The 19,652-nt window shown below is 42.0% G+C and overlaps 3 protein-coding genes across 10 annotated transcripts in view; all 3 read right to left on the bottom strand.

Moving 5' to 3' along the window:
* LOC308385443 (disco-interacting protein 2 homolog C-like) overlaps positions 1-2,872 on the bottom strand; it is a 79,788-nt gene extending 76,916 nt beyond the window's left edge. For 2 of the 3 annotated variants that reach the window (XM_080864323.1, XM_080864325.1), the window contains exon 1: positions 2,380-2,869. In XM_080864323.1, coding sequence (XP_080720449.1) covers positions 2,380-2,458 — 79 coding nt within the window. In that variant the 5' untranslated portion in view covers positions 2,459-2,869. Of the gene's footprint in view, positions 1-2,379 lie in introns of all 3 variants that reach the window. The other variant, XM_080864324.1, reaches the window with a different exon arrangement.
* A 1,244-nt stretch (positions 2,873-4,116) lies between these two features.
* On the bottom strand, positions 4,117-14,957 carry LOC308386428 (la-related protein 4B-like). Of its 6 annotated transcripts, none has more exons than XM_080865943.1 (16): positions 14,767-14,957; positions 13,819-13,908; positions 11,099-11,236; positions 10,876-10,998; positions 9,804-9,852; positions 9,405-9,541; positions 9,014-9,117; positions 8,731-8,841; positions 8,247-8,516; positions 7,964-8,043; positions 7,687-7,887; positions 6,669-6,738; positions 6,502-6,597; positions 5,939-6,012; positions 5,659-5,728; positions 4,117-5,055 (listed from the first exon to the last, which is right to left on the bottom strand). In XM_080865943.1, exons 3-16 carry the CDS (start codon positions 11,193-11,195, stop codon positions 5,035-5,037), a joined length of 1,503 nt encoding a protein of 500 aa, XP_080722069.1. In that variant the 5' UTR covers positions 11,196-11,236; positions 13,819-13,908; positions 14,767-14,957; the 3' UTR covers positions 4,117-5,034. The 6 variants fall into 6 exon arrangements, with proteins under 6 accessions (XP_080722069.1, XP_080722070.1, XP_080722072.1 ...); XM_080865944.1 differs by having other exon boundaries at positions 13,826-13,908; XM_080865946.1 differs by lacking the exon at positions 8,731-8,841.
* A 1,829-nt stretch (positions 14,958-16,786) lies between these two features.
* LOC308385924 (gamma-aminobutyric acid receptor subunit rho-3-like) overlaps positions 16,787-19,652 on the bottom strand; it is a 28,103-nt gene continuing 25,237 nt past the window's right edge. Inside the window, exons 8-10 of the mRNA XM_080865135.1 lie at positions 19,588-19,649; positions 18,806-18,937; positions 16,787-17,664 (exon numbers count right to left, since the gene is read on the bottom strand). Of these exons, the coding sequence (XP_080721261.1) occupies positions 17,362-17,664; positions 18,806-18,937; positions 19,588-19,649 (497 nt within the window). The 3' untranslated portion in view covers positions 16,787-17,361. The remainder of the gene's footprint in view (positions 17,665-18,805; positions 18,938-19,587; positions 19,650-19,652) is intronic.

The raw sequence follows: 19,652 nt of genomic DNA, 5'->3' as shown, positions 1-19,652 counted from the left end.
CCTAAATTTAATGTCCACACCCGACACCAGTGGCCTTCAAAAGGCGTTTCATCCAAAGAGTGGGACTGTAGTATTAACCAGCTGGCTAACAACTTGTTTCAATCACTTCCTGTTTGAGAACATTCATTTCAGAACTCCAAGGTTACTGCCACGTTCCAGTTACTTTGGATGTCGGATTTAGTGATTTCCAGTAGGAAAGTCGGAAAAGCGTAGAAGACCAGGGCTTGTTTCACTTCTTAGCAAAGCAGAGCAACTCACGTACCACAAACAAAACAACATAATGCTTGTTGTTTGTTGTAGGCAGGCTATTATTTTAGACATAAGGTTTCAAGTTTCTCTACTTGGACTTTATCTGGACTGTTTCTTACTTTGAAACTAATTGGTTAGTGTGTTGCTTTTCTCACCCGTGCAGTTTATTAATGGGCCGTGGTTACGCTGACAGCTTAACGCTCCACCCTAGCTTCCAAATGTGGACATTTTTGGATCTAAAAAAACAACAAGGTAGTAATCAAGGCCTTCCAAAACCAGTGGGTGACGTCGCTGTGGCTATGTCCATTTTTTACACTTTTTATGCAAGTAACAAGAACACAAAGCATTGTTTCCTATTAGCTGATGTTAACAAATTGGAGTTTTTAAAATCTCTTTGAAGAGACGCCATCCATCTGAGCGGCCTCATTTGCTGCTCGCCGCGCTCCTGTTTTGTAATGACCACAGGAACACGATCCCTTAATGATCCAACGCACACACACACATATATACACACACTGTTCTCACCCCGTGTTTGGATCAGTACACGTGACAGGCCCACACTGACATGTCCGTCGCACAATCAGGAGGCCTGTCATCCTTCAACCTGCTGTGATCCACCACTAACTCCACCAATCCCTCCATCACACACACACACACACACACACACACCTGAATGTTTTCAGGCTGGCTGACGTTGGGCGTGACGTTTCCTCGTCGTCCTGCCGTTTCCATCATTAATAACATCTGCCAGCAGCAGGTTCTGCTCTGATAAACACTCTCGGCTGGATTAGGAGCTCCAGTCGGCCTGCAGCTGCCACACTTTCACCTCAGCATGTGTGTGTGTGCGTGCATGTGTGTCACTGCAGAGAGAAAATAAAGCCTTTTATGAATGATGAGGCTGATCAGAAAGAAACGGGACAGTCTGATGCATCGAGGTTTGACTGCTTTCAGGGGATTTCAAAGGCACGCGCCGATGTTTTTAGATTAAAGCCGCAGATTCTTGCTTGTCTGGACTAATTACTCGGCACTCGCCCCACAATTTACACTCAGTCTTCATCATCCTCGGAGAACACGTGAAAGCATTTTCAAACACATATACACCACAATCTCCATCACCTTCAACACATCAGATTTTGGCAGCATAACACACACGCACACCTGCACACAAGCAGTAAATTGTTGGCAAAAAAGGGTGGCTCACATCCAGCATGTATTCAGGATCTCTCCCTGTGCAATGTAGACCCTCTCAGGCCTGTATAAATAAAATATGCCCTCCACATTATATAAGGCAGAGATGCTCACTGGCACTGGGATAACAACTGGGTGGGATGTTGTGATTGGGATTCAGTGGCCCATACAGAGGAGAGTGTGCATGTGTGTGTGTGTGTGTGTGTGTGTGTGTGTGTGTGTGTGTGTGTGTGTGTGTGTGTGTGTGTGTGTGTGAAAAGAAGATGGTGGTGGTGGGAAGAATATTCCTCCTCATCCTCAGGCCCAAAAAAACAGAGAGAGCGAGGCAGGGATGCAAGCAGGAGTCTGCGATCACGGGCATCAAAAGCCAAGCTGCCCCCCTCTGTGCTGCGCTGTCACGCAGCGTTGCATCGCAATGCTATTATTAAACACACACACACACACACGTACACACACACACACACACACACACACACACATACACAGGTAGGCTCGGCTGACTGTGTCAACATCTCAAGGTCAAACAATGGCTCGATTTTCGGACCCAAAACGGGCGAACAGGCCGTGTCGGGTGTGTGTGTATGTGTGTGTGTGTTTCCTCCGCAGCTGAGACAAAGAGCAGCGGGAGAATCCCGCAGCCTGCTCCCGCTCAGCCCTCATCCTCCCCCGGCCACACAGAGCTGCTCAGGCCGGTCCCCTGACTGACAAACATCTGGATGGGAGGAGCGGGAGGGGACGAGGAGGAGGTGGAGGACGGGGCCGCAGGAATGAACGGTTAGATTCCGTTAGTAGGTACGGGCTCCCGGTGTGGATGGTGATGGTGATGAGATAACGTGATAACGAGAGAAAAGAGGAAGAGGAGGAGGAAGAGAAGTAGGAGGGGGAGGAGAGGGGAGGCTTTTCTCCCTCGCACCCCTCGTGTTTTTTTGATCCATTTCTTACCCTCTGACAGCTCCAGCTCCAGCTCCGCCAGCCGAGCTCGGATCTCCAGCGGTATCGGCGACGCCTCGCGGTCCGCCATTCGGCTCGTACCGTATTAAGCACGTCCCCGGTTCGACTGTTACCTCCGCTGCCGCCGCTGCTGTATCTCCTCCTGCCTCCTCCTCCTTCTCCTCCGCTCGGAAAAGGAGAGCTTCTCCTGGCGGCCCCTCCTCGGCGGAGGCGCGTGAAGACTGCGAGAACAAAGAGGATAAATGTGGCTCTTGGTTTAACGGGGGCCCGCCATGACGCCCGCTCCTTGAATCGGTAAAGACCCCGGTTTCGGTCGGCTCTCTATGCTGTCGTTGCGGCGGTTGTGGCGGTGATGATGATGATGATGATGATGAGGCTCGCGCAGCCCCGGTCTCAGAGCAGTTTGCAGCTTCTTGCCGCTGGTGTCACGTGACTCTACGGAGGAAGGAGGGAAAAGGGAGGGAACTCCGCTCATCACCGGCAGGGGGCGCATCAACCAACCACACCTACAACGCCCAAATGAACCTGTATGGGAGCCCAAAAGTGGCACAATAAATACATAAATAAATAAACTCCTGGTTTAATTACACATAAATAAAAATTGTATGATTATTTAATCTATTACTATTTATAAGTTCAAATGTTTTTTTTCTTTCACATTAGGAACATTAGGTAATTATTTCACTTGTATTCATTTTGAACCCTTTAAAATAAAAACTGCAATTTTTTTATTTGTAGATTTCTTGCAAAAAAACATAACATTCAAGCGTAACCTATATTTTCTTTCATTTAAATGGTTTAAAATTAGGATACACAAAAAAGCACTCAAGAAAAGTTTACTCTACCACCTAGAAATACTTTGTGCCTGTTCTGCTTGTCTTTTGCGATGCAAATTTTGTTTACCTTAATATTATGAAAGTTGTTTGGTTCCTAGAAACAATTCAAAGACCCCAACAACACTCAAAGTTTTGAGGGAAAAAATTGTAGAGCTGAAACTCTACAATAAAACATTTGTGGCATATCAAGTTTCAGTGCCAACTTTATTTTTATTACTCACTTTTTAAATTAATGAATTTAAAATTATTAGAAACTACATCGTAGATTTCTAAAACAGTTTTCTGTTGGGAAACAAAAGTTGAATAACTTTGAATAACTAAGAAAGCGCTGCCTAATCAAACTGCATAGCTTACATTCTAAAAGTGCAGATTTATTAGTCATGTTTGTTAAGTTTTAAGTCAAACCGCTGTCTGCATTTTGGGTAGTGATTTTTTTTCCAGTTTAGCACAGCTTTTCTTCTCCTTCTCTCATTAGCCATTACTTTTAATGTGGCTGTTCTATATTCCATGTTTGTGTGTGAAAACTGAGCCTCAGCAGAATAATATCATTAATATTAAAGGTCAAGCGCCCTTCAATTAAGCACAGTATGATTGAATGAGCATAATGTGCCTGTGACACATAACTGAGCATCAATTTGTCTGCAGAATGCTGTGTGTTTCATTAGTATTCTTCATCTCATTCATTAGGCCTATAGCCTTCTGAGAATCAAATCATCCTCATTGTAAACAAGTGGTGGTGCCAGATAATGGAGTAATGAGTGTTGTGATGTTACTCTTCTGCCATCTGCTGGTCCAAAGAAGGAACTAACGTAAAGGGTGCCGACTATATTTAAATGTTAATCATGGAGAGGGTGATCGGATAGAGCAGAATAAATACATACACAAACTTAACTTCAAAGGCACTTCTTTAATAGTTGATCAATGTGTACAGTCTGTACAAAATAACTTTCCACAACCGTGCCCACTCTGTCTCCATGACATCTGTTTAACATTTAAAACTTTATATTTCAAAGAAAAGAAAAATGGCTTCATTACAATCAAATTCAAGTTCTCACATACAGTTCAAGTGCTGAAACAATGTTGTTTCTAGACACACAGTAAGTACCCACCCAGCCAAAAGGGAAGAAATGCACTCCTGTTTAAAATAAATAAAACTTTTCTGAAGTAAGGGAAACATGCTTTTGATCAATTTAATCCCAGAACTAGAAAGATCAAATCAGATCCCATTAAACACACTGGCCCTTGCAGCTCTCTGGTATCTAAAAATGGAAATAATACAGCTGATCAGCAATGATATTAATGGAAAAGGCTTCATGTGTGTCCACAGCAGTCATAGATAACACAGATGTATGGGTGGAGAAATAAAACAACAGCACTAAAATAAGTTCACAATCATGGCGGAACGTCCTGTACAACTAAGAAAACATGTAACACACACAAACAGGATGAAAATAATTGGCGATGCATCAGGAAAGCAAGAAGAAATCAACAAAATGGAAGCTCACTCTCAACAAACAGACCTAAACTACAAAGCAAGAAATAAAACAGAAATGAAAGTAGCAGATCAAACTTTACAGATCTTCCCGTCTAAAAAACTGAAAAGTTGGTTTTGCCAAACAGTCGGAGCCCTCTGCCCACGCCAAACATCCAGACCTGGATTAAGGCGATTTAAAGGTTAAATGTGTTACTCAGTGTAGTATATATAATCTCATTTCATCAGCGTTTCCACTGTGCTGGCTCTGGTGCATCACCCCAGTTCTGTGAAGGCAGGACCCGACTTACTGCATAAGCCTCTCTTGCAGACCTCAGCTTAGGTCAGTTTCCTGGACTCCTGGCCAAACAGAGTAAAGATGGGGTCAAACTCACTATTACACCTTTACAACATGTGTTTGAGTCATTTTTGTAACTGTGAGACACTTGCTGCTGCCTATCTTGGGCAGGTCTCCCTTGAAAAAGACGTTTTTAATCTCAATGGGATCTTCCTAGTTAAGTAAAGGTTAAATTAAAAAAATAAAATGAAATATGACTCTAACACTCTGCACCTGTGCTACTTTTGATTTTTTTTTAACTTCCTTTACAAAAGTTCATTTGTTGTATTTTTATCTTTTGTTGCTATCAACCCCTTTTTTGTGATTTATAGCTTTTAACGTACAGTTTAGAATTACCAAACACCAGCTATCAAAAAAAATAAAAATTGGCTTCCTGTTTCCTTCCAAGTGTTTGGTAGGTGAACCTAACAGATGTGGGTGCAGAACAGCATTTAAAGCAGACATGCTGGAATGATGCAGAAGCAAGTCTGCGCCAATTCCTTCATTCTTTAATTGAAATAAAAAGATTCCAATACTGTAGTATAGATAAAAGTTATGTAGTGAAATAGTAATTCAGTTAAGAAAATGAATTTTAACACCACAAAGACGTTGAAAAGCAGTCTCACAGTTACTGGTTCCTGTGTGTGCTGAACTGGTTTCTCTTCAGTGGTCATCTCTGAGGCTTCATTCGCAGCCCTGCAAACACAAACACAACTATCTCAGCACAGACGGCTGGAAAACCGCTGCTTCTCTACTTTTCAGATATCTCATGAGCCAAAGTGAAATAACTGTAGAAGCCTGAGCCATAGACTGTTAATCATATCAACTGTAACAGTGAGCGGTATAGACACCTTACATGTGAAAACAGAACACAGAGCGTGCAGCTGCTGTGTCAGAGATACTCACTGCTCTGAGACCAGCTGAGGCTGCTGTGAAGGCGCTGCCTCTGAGGCGCAGGAGCTGCTGCTTTGTAATTCACTCTGTGAAAAAAAGAAAAACAAAACACTGTTTATTCATCACTTCATGTTCATTCATGTGCTTTAAGTACATAATGTGACAATCGAGATAATCTGCTTCATTCTTATAAAGAATGAATGCACTGACCGACACAACATGAACGAGCCTGATAGACCACAGAAGACGACTAAAGCGATCCATGGTTGAGACAAACAACAACATCTAAACATCAAGAACATCTTTGAGGAGGCAGGTGTGTAACTGTCAAACTACAGCCAAGGTGCAAACCAAAGGCTACATTAAAGAACAAGAAGGTCAGATTACACGTTAACAGACAACATCACAGTTACAGACACTGTGTCTTTGTCCACATATGGTCAGTATGGCTGGAGTTTGACAGTGAACAGAGCCTCAGTTGCTCTGACGGCCATGAGCCCAGGTGAGCAGTGTGTGTGTGCAATACAGAGGGACCTGGTTGCCTTGGTGTTACTGTTAGCTGGAGGAAGACTTGCCATGGTAGAGGCTGGAGGAGGAAGAAGAGGGAAGTTCAACATTGTGAGCTCAAAATGGGGAGACGGCTGACGAGGAGGGGACTGACTCTGTGAATTCTACACAAACAGAAATGGTCAGTACGCTTTCTGAACAAAGTGCACATACACAACGCTCAGTGGTGACTTACCTGACTGCTTCGAGTGGGTCGCTCCCAGGACCTTGCGGTCGCTCTCCTCCTCTGGTTGAAGTTTCCTCTCCTTCAGGGAAACACAGAGCTCTGACGAACATCTGTTTTATAACTTTATTAAAGAACAAGCGTCCTACAAGTGTAAAAAATGTGACAGACAGGGGTCTGCCTATAGTCTGAGAACCTGATGATGACGACGTTTAAATAGAGTCTTTTTAGCCTACTGTGGCTGTAACTCGTCTTTGCTGCTCTATTTTTTTATTGCTTACAGTTTGTTATCTTTGAAGCTACTGTTGTCAAACCTCCACCCTTCCAGGTCAGGTTCATGCCATACGCATAATTCTTGGCTTAATCTGGATTTTAATTCCCCTGAACATGTCTGATACAGGCAGTCAGTGAGTTACTGTTTTGAAAAGAGGAGACGATAACACACTTGCTGAATGTGTGCGCGATTGTGTCTGCTCAAAACGAGCTGATTATGGCAGAGACGTTATAAAAGAGACAGGGCACTCAAAGAGAGAACTTCTTAGGTTTCTCTTGTGTTTTCTGAGCCCTTCAAAGTACATTTTCCAAAGGTTAAGACCTGGTTTATTAATATCATACAGAGAATACACATCTATTTGTTTGCTGTTTTTTCTATCTGTTAAACACAACTTTTCGTGTACAGTGTCTCGACCCTATTGTGAAAAGAAAGTAAGGACATTAGGGGGAGTAAAGTGGAGCATGACTGAGTTTATTTTTAGCTGCGGGGTTCCATGATAACAGTGCCAAAACTGTCCGATGAGTTACCGCTCCATCTGACTTCATATTAGTGTGAAATGAACCAGAAGGAAGAGGTTACCATTTTAACCCCGTCTCTGAACTCAATGAACAGTAAGAGTATAAAGAAAACATGCCCTTATGTCATATCCTATCTTCACTACATGAACTATACTAATGAACTGGGCATAGCAGGACTTGAGAATAATAGAGAATAAAAAAAAAGAGAGATCTGAAACCTGGACTGATCTTTTGTTACCTTCCCTGCTCAGTGGGAGACGTGACCTGCTTGTTGGGCTCCTTTCCTCCGCCTCTACTCTGAAGGCGCACCTTTCCGCGTGACCGTCCTTGACCGGGCCATGTGGGAGAAGAGAAACGATCAGATGGCTGCTCAGATGAGTGCGAGGAGGCAGGCTGCTGGGACTGCCAACGGTCACAGTTTGACCATCTCGAGCCTCTCCTGAAGAAACAAACAATAGTCTTCACACTGATGATATCATAAAGTGTCATGACATAAGAGGATAAAAAGGAGCTACCTGTGGCTGTGTGGGTGGTACGGTTTGAAAGCAGAAGCTGCTGTGGAGTCATCCACGAAGTGGTTCATCAGTAGAGGAGGCTAATGATGAAAACAACAACCGCTTAATCAGAGGAGGAGCCAGAGAGCTCCTCACACACATTAAACAACACGTTAACACTAACGACATCCACAAATCACAGGAAATGAACAAAAACAAAAATGCTAATCTGTTTAACACTGATAATAAAATTAAGTGTCATAAATACATTTTCCAGGCACAAATTCATCTTTAACAAACTCACTTCGGCCCAGTATTGGTATCCAGATGCAGCAGCCCACACCTCACCGAGGACTTCGTTTAGCTGTTGTGTGGACACGTGGGTCTGGCAGGACTGCTGGTAGGTGGTAGCGGGGGAGTAGAAGCCATAATAGCTGTTGCACTGGTCCGGCTGGGGGTGTCGGAAGCTTTGAGTGGGAGCCAAAGCAATGGCTGCTGTTGTTTCGGCCTTTATCCTCACCATGATGGGTTTTCCCTTAAACACTCGAACCTGTTCTCTGAGGTACTTGTAGGTCTGAAAACATGGACTCCGATTATTTCAGTTATTGTATTATCAGATCTCCTAACAAAGAAGGCTAACAGGAGCACTTTTTAACAGGACTGCTCTCAGGTAGTCATATTTGTAGATATTGACTGTATAACAAACCTAAATGGCATTAGCCAAAAAAAATGTGCCCAAAAAAAAGCAGCAGCTAATTTACTTCTCTCCTCGACCGGCCCTTTTCTACCTGTTCTGCATCGGCTTCTGATTTGAAGGTGATGAACCAGTTATCGTTGCTCACAAACTCACAGGTCTTGAACTTAGGCAGGTTCTCCCCTTCAAAGAGAGCTTCCACCTCCTGCACAGCAACAGCAATATCAAAAACGCTGCCAACATACACAATTTACCTTTAAAACTCCTTTAAATAACAACACACGTCTCTATCCCCGCACGTGCAGGTACATGTAAGAACAACACCTGAACTAAAACTGAGGATTTTGGTTGCGTTGGGGTATTTTGTGCAGTCTCACCGCTTGAGGTGTGGTGTTAGGAATCTCCCTCAGGATTAAAACGCACCGGCTAGGTCTGGGCCGGACTTTCTGTCCGCACGGGGAAAACTGGACCAGCGGCATGGCTGTGGGAGAACAGCAGCAGAGTGTGTTTCAGGACAACAATAAACCACGTTCATCACTCTCATCTCTACACTAGAACAGTTCCTTCTAATGTGCATCGTCAGAATACCCGATTTAGTTTTTGAACGCAAAAACAAAAAAACGTTCCTCTTCACTAATCCCTATCACGATCCCGTGGTTTTGTAGCAAAGGAAATAAAGTCTGATCCATGTACATTAAATATTATAACTCAAAACTGACACAAACTGTTACTCTGCCTCCACCTATACCCACAGAAACAAACACTGACATCTGAGAATATCGGAGATGAGGTCCAGGTCTGTGGTGAGATTCCTGATCTGGTCGAGGCAGGCCAGAGCAGAGATGGAAACATACTGGTTGCTGTCCATCTGAGTCTTGAGAAACAGGTCATTGCTGAGGTGCTCTCTGAGGAGGGACGGAAGAACTGCTGAGAACACTGATACATGCTGGCGATGGAGGGGTTACCAAAGATCACAGTGCATATATTGTCAGATTAAAGAAATTTAAATGTCCCACTCGGGTATTTAGGTTTACATATAAGTGCACTTATAAACGGGTCAAACTAAACTACAACCACAGCAAAAATACTCAACCATATGTCTTTTAGTTTGTACCAACTACAAGTAGTGGATCTGTAAAATAGGGGGTATGTGTGCAAAGCTAATACCTGTTCAGGTAGGACTCCAAAACGGTCCTCAGCTCTTGTCTGATCTCATCTGAAATCACAGAAGTCATTGGTCCCATTTGTCACTTTGAATTTGAGAGATTTTGTTAAGATGAATTTCAGTGTTTCCCACAGACTTCGATTCGACTGACTGAACTGATGCTGGTAAAAGCAACAGGCAGCAGGAATTGTTTGGTTCAGTTCTTTAACCTTTAAATAGGTCACTGTATATTTAATGCTGTTTATTCTTAACTTTTAACCCCTCAGTTAGATCACCCTTGATCTGTGTGCCTGTGTGTCGCAAAAGGACGCTTTTTAAAGGAACAATGCTTTTAGATGATTAACTCCTGTTTTTGTATTTAAATGTACATACTGTGTGACAACTAAACTCCTATTCCAGTGAGTCTCTCATGCTGTGACTGTGCCTCCATTAGCTCAGCATAGCAGCACACGATCTAGTTCTCCACCTGCAGGTGGTGATAATCTCAAGAGCAGAACGAGGACTACTGTTTCCAGTTGTTGGGGGTCTGCCTGACCAGAGGAGATCCCCTCTGGAGGAGTAGCTAAATGATTCCACCACAACAGTAACACGCCATTCGCTTATCCTTTTCAGGGTCGCAGGGGCGCTGGAGCCTATCCCAGCTGTCATAGGGCGAGAGGCGGGGTACACCCTGGACAGGTCACCAGTCTGTCGCAGGGCTAACACAGAGACAAGCTGCATGTCTTTGGACTGTGGGAGGAAGCCAGAGTACCCAGAGGGAACCCACGCAAACACGGGAAGAACATGCAAACTCCACACAGAAAGACCTGATGGGGGAATTGAACTCAGGACCTTCTTGATGTGCGGCAACAGTGCTAACCACCGTGCCACAGCAACACGCCCAATGAGCCAATTGGTCAGGAAATTGAGAAATTTCAAAATAAAGGGAGCTTTGAATCAAATTGTCTCTTTTTAAACACATTTTGCCTCAACGTAGCTCGCAGCCCAAGTAAAGCCAACGTGTGTGTGAGAAATACCGGATTTTAAAAACACAGCTGGATGGACTTCAAAGAGAAACTTAATTCAGCTTTGTACCTGTCACAGGTGGGTCACAGGACTCTCCGTTAAATATGTGAGTGTCGGCTCTCAGTGTCTGATATTCCAGTGCGTTAGGATCACCCAGGACCATGTTCTCCTGCTGAAACACTGGTATATATCCTTAAAAAGAACACAAATAACCAAATAATAAATAGTAACCCAACAATATCCAGCAGCCAATAAAATGCTTGTGTATGGAAAACAAGCAGATCTAGCCTACCTTCCTGAAGGGTCAGATTGTCATGGACCAGCCATGGCAGCTGAACCTGCTGGTAGGCGGAGTCAGGGTAGCTCAGGTAAAAATTGTTGTGGTCCATATTTCAGGATTATTGTTGAGGCCTGGAGTGGTGGCAGGTTGCTATAATAAAAATGCATAAATGTGCACCATATTTATGAGCCTATTAAAACCTACAAATACAACACCTTTGTTATTTGAACCACAGAGAAGATGGCAGAGAATAATTGTTGTGTTGGTTCAGAGGTGTAACAAAGATCAACAAAATCCATGAAGCCAAAAAGAAATGTAGCTCAAATGTTAACCTTGTATCCACTTAGTAGAAACTCAAATGTTTCTACTAATTGTGATCCTGTGATATCAAAGCATTAACAGAAGTTTATGTACCTCACCGTTCAGTCAGACTGTGCTTATGCATCAAGGACACTTGTATGAACAGTAACATGTTATGTAACTTTTTAATGCACAATGGCTGCTTCCAGTTGTAGGTAGCTCAATTTTTGCCTGTATCTGAATGAAACCACGACACATGAACCAAATCCTGTTCTTACAGGCTTTTTCTTCAAACATTTAGCATGTGAATGTTATCGCTCAGCCCAGTCAGTCGGCATACTGAGTGAACACGTACAGACTGAATGCAATCTGTGTGCCAGTCCCACATGCAGGTCCCCTGAGGCATCACTGTGCTGTAGGGATAAGCTCCCAGCAGAGCCATAGAGGATTGGAGCTCTGAGACAGATTCTGGGATTTGCTGTGTCGATACACTTCCTGCTCTCACCCTGCCCAGGCTCGGCCTCAGACGCCCTCTGAGCTCAGCCTTCCAGTTCACCTCCAGACCCAGTTCGATCCAGGAGTGGGGGCAGAGAAGACAGATGAAGGAGTCTGCATCGTCTCCCAGCAGTTTAGAGACCATCACTTATACCTCTTTCCTTCTCTACCTCCTCAGGAGCAGCAGCAGGTTCATGACCGAGGAAGTGGATCTCGTAAGATGAAGTTGAAGCATAAACATCGATCTGATTGGGGTCTAAGGTAGCCAAGGTGTAGTCCTCTTTGCTGCTGTGTGTGGTTGTCCACAGCCAACTGAAACCACTGATCTCAGGATGACTTAATAATGAAAACCTTTAAAAATGGGTGAGTCTGTCTTCTTCTTCTACTGTAATTATTTCTAATAGTGTAGAGAAAAAATAATCTACGCGCCCTGAAAATGAAATCTCAGTGGTTCTGAGTTTTCTTCATTTTTCTTCGTCCTCTTTCCCCCATAGTGTGCGTTGTCCTGCCTCCCTATGCTCCCCCTTTTTTCCCCTTCCCCACAACCTCCACTTTGTCATGGGAGACCACTGCCACTCCCCGAGTTCTTCCTTCCCGCCAAAGTGAAAAGTGATCGCTCATAAGTGGGTTGCTTAATTGGGTATAAAGATAAAGACCCAAATGAATATTGTTGTTGCACCTCAGGGCGACTGCTCAGCTGGTGCTGTATAAATACACCTGAACTGATGAGGGTCATTACATCTCAAATCATCACATTTTCACAACCTTTTCTGCTCAGCCACCTCTGATGTCCCTGAAAAGTTTATGGTTTAAAACCTGGTCATGTATAAAATGATTGCTGTGAAATTTTGGCTTCATATATCAAATAATTTTCTAGAGATTTTAAGGCAAATTCGACTTATTTTTCCTCCACACGCTAAATTCTGAGGCAATTTTTGAACTTTTAAATTAAAAAAAGACTGAAATTTCCAGACATTTCTTTTGTAAATAGAAATAAATCAGGATCTGCAATTTGGGGAAGATACATAAACAATCACTAGTTAAAACATTGACATAATTAAAACCGTCCTGTCCCATGTAAACCCCATCTTTGAGCTCATGCTAACAAAAACAGAGCAAAATACCACTTAGACACAACATGCATATCACAACATCTCTGCTTACACGGTGTCAAATGAAGAAGGCAATACAAAGTAGATCATATCCCCAGATCTGGATAGATACACAAAAACACGTATCTATACGTGTTTTTGTGCACGGTGCCTCATCATTCCACCAACATCCCCACACATATTTAATACTCACTGCCTCAATAAAAGAAAAATCCCAAAACTCATAAAAGGTCCAGGAAAAAGGGCTCTGGCTGAATTAAAACGTGTTTTTAGCACTTTCGAAAAACACGTTAATAAAAAGCAGCACTTTGAACATGAACCTTAGCGATAAACCTTGATCTAAAAAATAACTCAAAGTCTCTGAGTTGGGCGTGTTGATGTTACGTCTCTGCGCTCCGGCCTCAAATCAGCCTCGATGGGCGGAGTGAAACTGACCACACCGGCCTTTAAAGACACACACCTCTGCAGGGATCAGAGCCTCATCCGTTTAACACGAACCGTGGACGTTAAGAACTGTTAACGTCCGTGAAGCGAACTTTAACGTTTACGGTGCTAACGGCCAATATGACATAAATTAAATGTGTTTTTAATACTCTCATCAAATGTTTATGCATTTGTGAAATGTAGCCACTCTTAAATATCCATCTGAATATAAATATATAACATATAATAATGCAGATTCATAATACTATGTAGTCATATTTCGATATAAAAACGATGAAATATACATTTAACCTCGTTAATGTCACACTGCTGGAGCTTAGCGTGTACACAAATAAGCTCACCGTCTCTGAGGTGTTTTCATCGTGTGAGACAGAAACTCACCCGTTACCTCTGCTCTGCTCCCGGTGGAGTTTCTTCCGCAGGTTTAAGTTATTTTGCTCCGTGAACTTCGCGGCTGCCATGGAAACCGTGCTTACAAAATGAAAAAAAAAAACTTTTATTCCCTCCAATAAACTCACTTTAACTCCTGTATAAAAAATAAATGTTTGTAATACTCTCACCAAAAGTTTATGCAATTGTGAAAAGTAACCACTGTTAAATATCCGTCTGAATATGAATATATAAATTATGATAATGCCTATTCATAATAGTATGTTGTCATATTTCGATATTGTAAAAAAATGATAAAATATATATTTAAACTATTGAGAAAAACTAAATAAATGAAAAAATGGAAAAAAAGTTTTAAAAAAAATTGCAAAGCAAAGCTAAGTTGATATTTAGAGATATTATCTTAATAAAATTTGGGTTAGGCCAGTGGTTCCCCAACTTTTTTTGCTGGGCCCCCTTTGTTTTACAAGAAAAATGTCCCCCCCCCGCACGCACGCACGCACACACACGTCCTCCAACCACACACACCCATATTTTGCTCCATTGCGGTTTATTTCACACCTCAAACATTTAGTAAACAATTAAGCAAATACAAGTAATCTGCAATAAATTACAGGCAGTAAGAAAATAATCTACTAACTCTTTTACGCTACGTCTGCACCTACACGGGTATTTCTGAAAACGCAGCTGTTTCGTCCACACGTAAACGGCGTTTTGAAACACCGAAATGTCTGGCAGGATCAGCCTGATATTATATGTATCCCGCTGTAACTTTACTGTATAAAGAGCTACCATCTCCAAAATGTCAGGAGTAGTTAGTCATTACAACAAGTGTTTGTGAACTAAAAATCAAGAATGTGGGATCCTGTTTGTCCGTGATTTGAAGAGCCCAGCGCTGCTCCTGATGCAGGGAAAACCAATTCTGCAGGGGAGACCTACCTCAGCACTTGTGCGGGTGAAGCCAAAGGGAAGATTTGCTTCACCATATTTTCTAGTCTTTGTCTTAGAATGAAGTTGGTTTGGAAACATATTCAGCGATGCTTCGTCTCCTGCTTTGCGTTTGTGTGGGCGCCCCGTGCTACCAGTGTCCAAGCGTTGGTTTCCCTTTTCACACTGCGCCCCCCCTGCCATGGCTCTGCGCCCCCCTCCCCTCCCCCAGGGGGCGACCCCCACCCACTCCCCTCCCCTCCCCTAGGGGGCGGGCCCCACACTTTGGGAAGGTCTGGGTTAGGCTATCATTTCACGTTTTAGTTGGTTCTGATAAGGGCGAGGATAGGGGGAAATGTAAACTAACAAATACACAAACAAAAAACCCTTTAAAAAACGTTTCTATTGTGTAATTTAAATGTAAATTTGCCTTTTATATTTAACCTTAAAAGTCAAAAATAGCTTTTCATTTTTAATCCTCTTTATTTTTCGATTTTATCTCTGCATCAGTGTTCCTATAATGCAGGGGTGTCAAACTCCAGGCCTCGAGGGCCGGTGTCCTGCAGGTTTTAGATCTAACCCTGGGTCAACACACCTGAATCAAATGATCAGTTCATTACCAGGCTTCTGGAGAACTTCAAGACATGTTGAAGAGGTAATTTAGTCATTTAAATCAGCTGTGTTGGATCAAGGACACATCTAAAACCTGCAGGACATCGGCCCTCGAGGCCTGGAGTTCGACACCTGTGCTATAATATATGCTGTTTCTTTTTTAAAATCTCTTTTATTTGTTTATTTTTATTTTGTTTTGATCTTATATACACAAACCTGTAATTTTTACAGAGCAGTTGGCTGTCAGCTCCCAAGTAAGGCTCTTAATGCCAACCTCAACAAGCAAACTGTCAGAAAATCAAAACAATTCAGACAAAGAAAAAAAAGGAGATAATCACATATGTTATGGTGTTGAACATGAGGTCAGACACGGTGCTGGAAGAGGGCGGTCATGATTTGTAGAACCATGGAGGACAGGCATCTAAGACCATAAACCGTCAGATAGTAAACTTGTTGTCAATAATAAGGTCAAATATCTCAGACATGACTGAGTTTCTGTCATTTTTTACATTTATTTACTACAGGTTAAGCCTAAAGACTCGTTCTGACATATTTCTTTTATTTACTAGCAGCATCTCTTTATCATGTAGAAAAACAGTTTTTTGTCATGTTACGACAGCAAGGACACGATTTTTAAAACATATTCTTACTGTAAAATTAACAGTTTTGTATGGTTCATTATTTTATAGAAGTAAATGGATTATTTAGAAAATATTGATGTAAATTAAACATTTTCTTTGTTTTTCTATTTACACTTTTTTGATGTCAAGATTTTACACAATTTTACTGTTAATTTCACAAACGTTTTGTACAATGCATATGTTATGGTGTGGAACACGAGGTCAGATCACGCCAAAGTAGAGTTTGAGGGGTTAGGTGGGCTGTAGACATTTTTCAGATTTCAAAATGGGCTGCCAGTTTATGGATGCCCCAGATTAATATAGCTATAGAGTATAATATATCAACAGATGCCTTTCCATTATCATCAGCTTGGAATCTCCACTATGCATATACTGGCTTGTGGCCTTGTGTAAATTGGATGTGGAGGATGGAGCGGCGAGGCAGGAGGACAAGAGGAAGACTGCAGAGAAGAGTCATGTATGTGGTGAAGGACATGGTTGGTGCAACAGTGGAGGATGATATGAGACAGATGACTTGCTGAGGTGGCCCTTAAGGAAGAAGACGTACTGCACGCTCAAACACTAAAACTCAAAATTTTAGTATAGGTCATGTATTTTTTTTCCAGGTACCAAGTTTTTGCAGAACCCGTAAATCGATCTTTTGACAACTTTACATAAAACTTCTGTTTTATTGTTTAGGACAAGTTAACAAAATACAACTTTTAACCCTTTACACTATACTGCTTGTTTTACCCAACCACCACCTGTTGTACCTAACAATATTTTCTTGTTAATGCAAATATGTAATAAGCCATATTTTTTTCTCAAATAAAAATGAATCCAGCTAAATATTTCTGCCCGTACACTCCAACACTGCAAACAAGAGAGAAATTAATCAAGAAACACATCAAATTACACTTACAGTGTTTGCTTTGCTCCAATCACAGTTTTCAAACATGTGCAGATGTTCTGATATTTTAAGAAGCACGCAGTCACGCTGTTTATGTCTAATTTAATATCTTGTAGCTAAAGAAATCGATAAAGATATCATATATCAATAGCAGATATTGATATGACCTTTACGATGACGCACAAAAAAGAAAAGACACATGTACAAATCGTCCAAACAGAAAAAGTCTGACTCTCAGGATTTGAAGCCCTTCTGATGAGATAAATGCACAATTACAGAGTTCGTACTCAGGCTGAGGGTCCTCGAGGGTTTGTATCTCAGCTCTTCAGCAAAGAACATCAGCTGGATGTAGCTGAGGCCCCTCTAACCGAGCGCCATTCCAGTGAAGTCTCTTTGGACCTCTGTCGAGATGAGGAATCTCCTCTGCAGCACTCAGACTCAATTTGTAGAGTATTTGGTGCTGGATCAGGAGTACATGCTCCAGTAGATGGTGTTGAAGAGCAGGTAGGACAGAGGGAAGGCCAGTCTAGAGTACGAGTCGATCATGTAGCTGTTGTTGACCAGCAGGTCCACGTTTTCACGTACAGACCGCTGACGGCGAAGCCGAGTCCCCTCCGTGGGGCGCATGTCTGAGCTTTGGGTTGGCGATGTCGGAGGGTCAGAGGTCAAGGTGGGTGCCAGACGGGGGAATGTAGTCAGCTCAATATCGTTGTCGTGGAAACACCCGTCAAAGGCCATTGCTTGACTGGCGTTGAAGGTGGATGGGATCTTTAAAGGCAAAGAGAGGAAACGAGCAGGTGGAGATTTCACCGACAGAGACCCGGCACTCAAAAATCTTGAATTACAATCCGAGGATTAATCTTTAAAAGCAAAGAGGTAATATATAAATAAAAGGGGGACATCTCTTAAAAATTCCATTTTGTGGCAAAGACAAACGTTTTAATCATTTCTTTAAATCAGATTTGAGTGGTGATCAAACATGTGCAGTTTTAATGCATCAGTGGACACTTAGTTTGTTTCAGATTTACACAGAAATCCAAATTCCAACATGAATTGATTATGTCGGATACTTACTAAAAAAAGGTAATAACACCACAAAGCAGTTTAAAACGTGTGGATGTTTTGAAATGACAGGAAATGTTCACCTGACTGCAGTTTCTTTTTAACTACTTTTGACATTTTAAAGATATTTTTACAAAACGTAATGCTTGCTTTTGCCACAAGGTGTCAGTGTTTCACCAGGACGATTCTTTTTCTCTTGAGTCCTTCAACAGTCCAAAACCTCCTGAAGAAAGTAACGGCTGGAGATTTTCATATTTTAAAAGCTAGGTTGAATTTTTGATATTTATGATTAAAACAACTCAAATAATAAAGTAGTGATTTCAGCTGTTTAAAAATATGCTCCACCTTAAACTCTGCTCCACATTCTGAAGTACTTTGTTAATGCTTTGAGAGGCCACTTTGCTTGAAACCTATTGACTCAATGACTGACTTTTCACACACATGAAAGGGAAGGTTGCAGCCAATGGTTACTTCCAATTAAAAGGGAGTTTTTCCCTTCCCACTGTTGCTAAACTGCTTGCCCAAAGAGGGTCTTATGATTGCTGGGTCTTTCTCTATGTATCATTGTAGGGTCTACCTTACAATATAAAGCATCTTGAGGCAACTGTTGTGATTTGGCGCTGTATGAATAAAATTGAATTGAATCGATACTCTGGCTCCAAAAAGGCTCTCACGCTTTGCACGAAAATTTCAAAGTTTGAGTAAATCTTAGTAAAGATCCAAGAGGCAGCTGGAGGGTTCTGTGCAGCACATGTAATGGCCCTGATTGGCCACTAGAGTGAGACATTAAGCAAAATGTTGCCTCGCTCTTTGCACAGTAATAATCCCCCTTCCCCCCTGTGCTGACCTTCCCCCTCTTCATCTTCCTCATCTCCTCCAGAGTGGTGCAGTAGTTCACAGCTGCATATTCAATCACAGACAGGAAGACAAACAGGAAGCTGGTCCACAGGTAGATGTCCACCGCTTTCACGTACGACACCTGGAAAGCATCGCACGTTTTCACATATACAGGGCCACATTTAATATGGTTCACCCCTTTGTCATTTATCTATTTATATTTTAACCTTATTTTTTTCCTTTGTTGCCATTTTTAAAATGGGGTTTCAACAGACTTTATAAAAAAGCCTAAAAACAAAAACAAAGCAATGTACAGTCAATGGTATATCCTCCTACTTTAGTTACAAAATAGAAAAAAGTGACAAAATTGCCATCCCAGCTCCTCATTTTGCATAATTCTAGTTTTATCAATATTAAAGATAAGCTGCAAAATGTATATATTGTAAATTAATTCATAACACATTTTTGTTGGTTTTATCACATATTTAGGAAATGGCATTATGGCAAATAGCAAACGGCATTGTGTTTATACAAATTATGAAACTTTCAGTTCCCAAATATGATCCTGATCTTTGCACTTTTCCTCCACGATTAAGTTTGTTCAGTTTAAGTCAAAGAAGGATCTTTTGGGCTATTTCGCTTCACATAAGGTAAATAAAAATACTGCAAATGCAAAACATTTAAAAGAAATTTGACATTGGCATTGATATGCTGTTAAATTCCTTTCTGATCATCTGTTTTGGTCACCCAGAGCCAACATAGGCCTGCTGAACTCTCACAAACAGCTGTTACCTGAGGCATCGAGGCGGACACTCCTGTGATGATGGTGGACATGGTGAGCACTGTGGTTATACCTG

The sequence above is a fragment of the Rhamphochromis sp. 'chilingali' genome, assembly GCF_963969265.1.
Source record: "Rhamphochromis sp. 'chilingali' genome assembly, chromosome: 18".
Taxonomy (NCBI): domain Eukaryota; kingdom Metazoa; phylum Chordata; class Actinopteri; order Cichliformes; family Cichlidae; genus Rhamphochromis; species Rhamphochromis sp. 'chilingali'.
The sequence above is the reverse complement of the archived record's forward strand: the minus strand, read 5'-3'. Positions and strand labels throughout refer to the sequence as shown.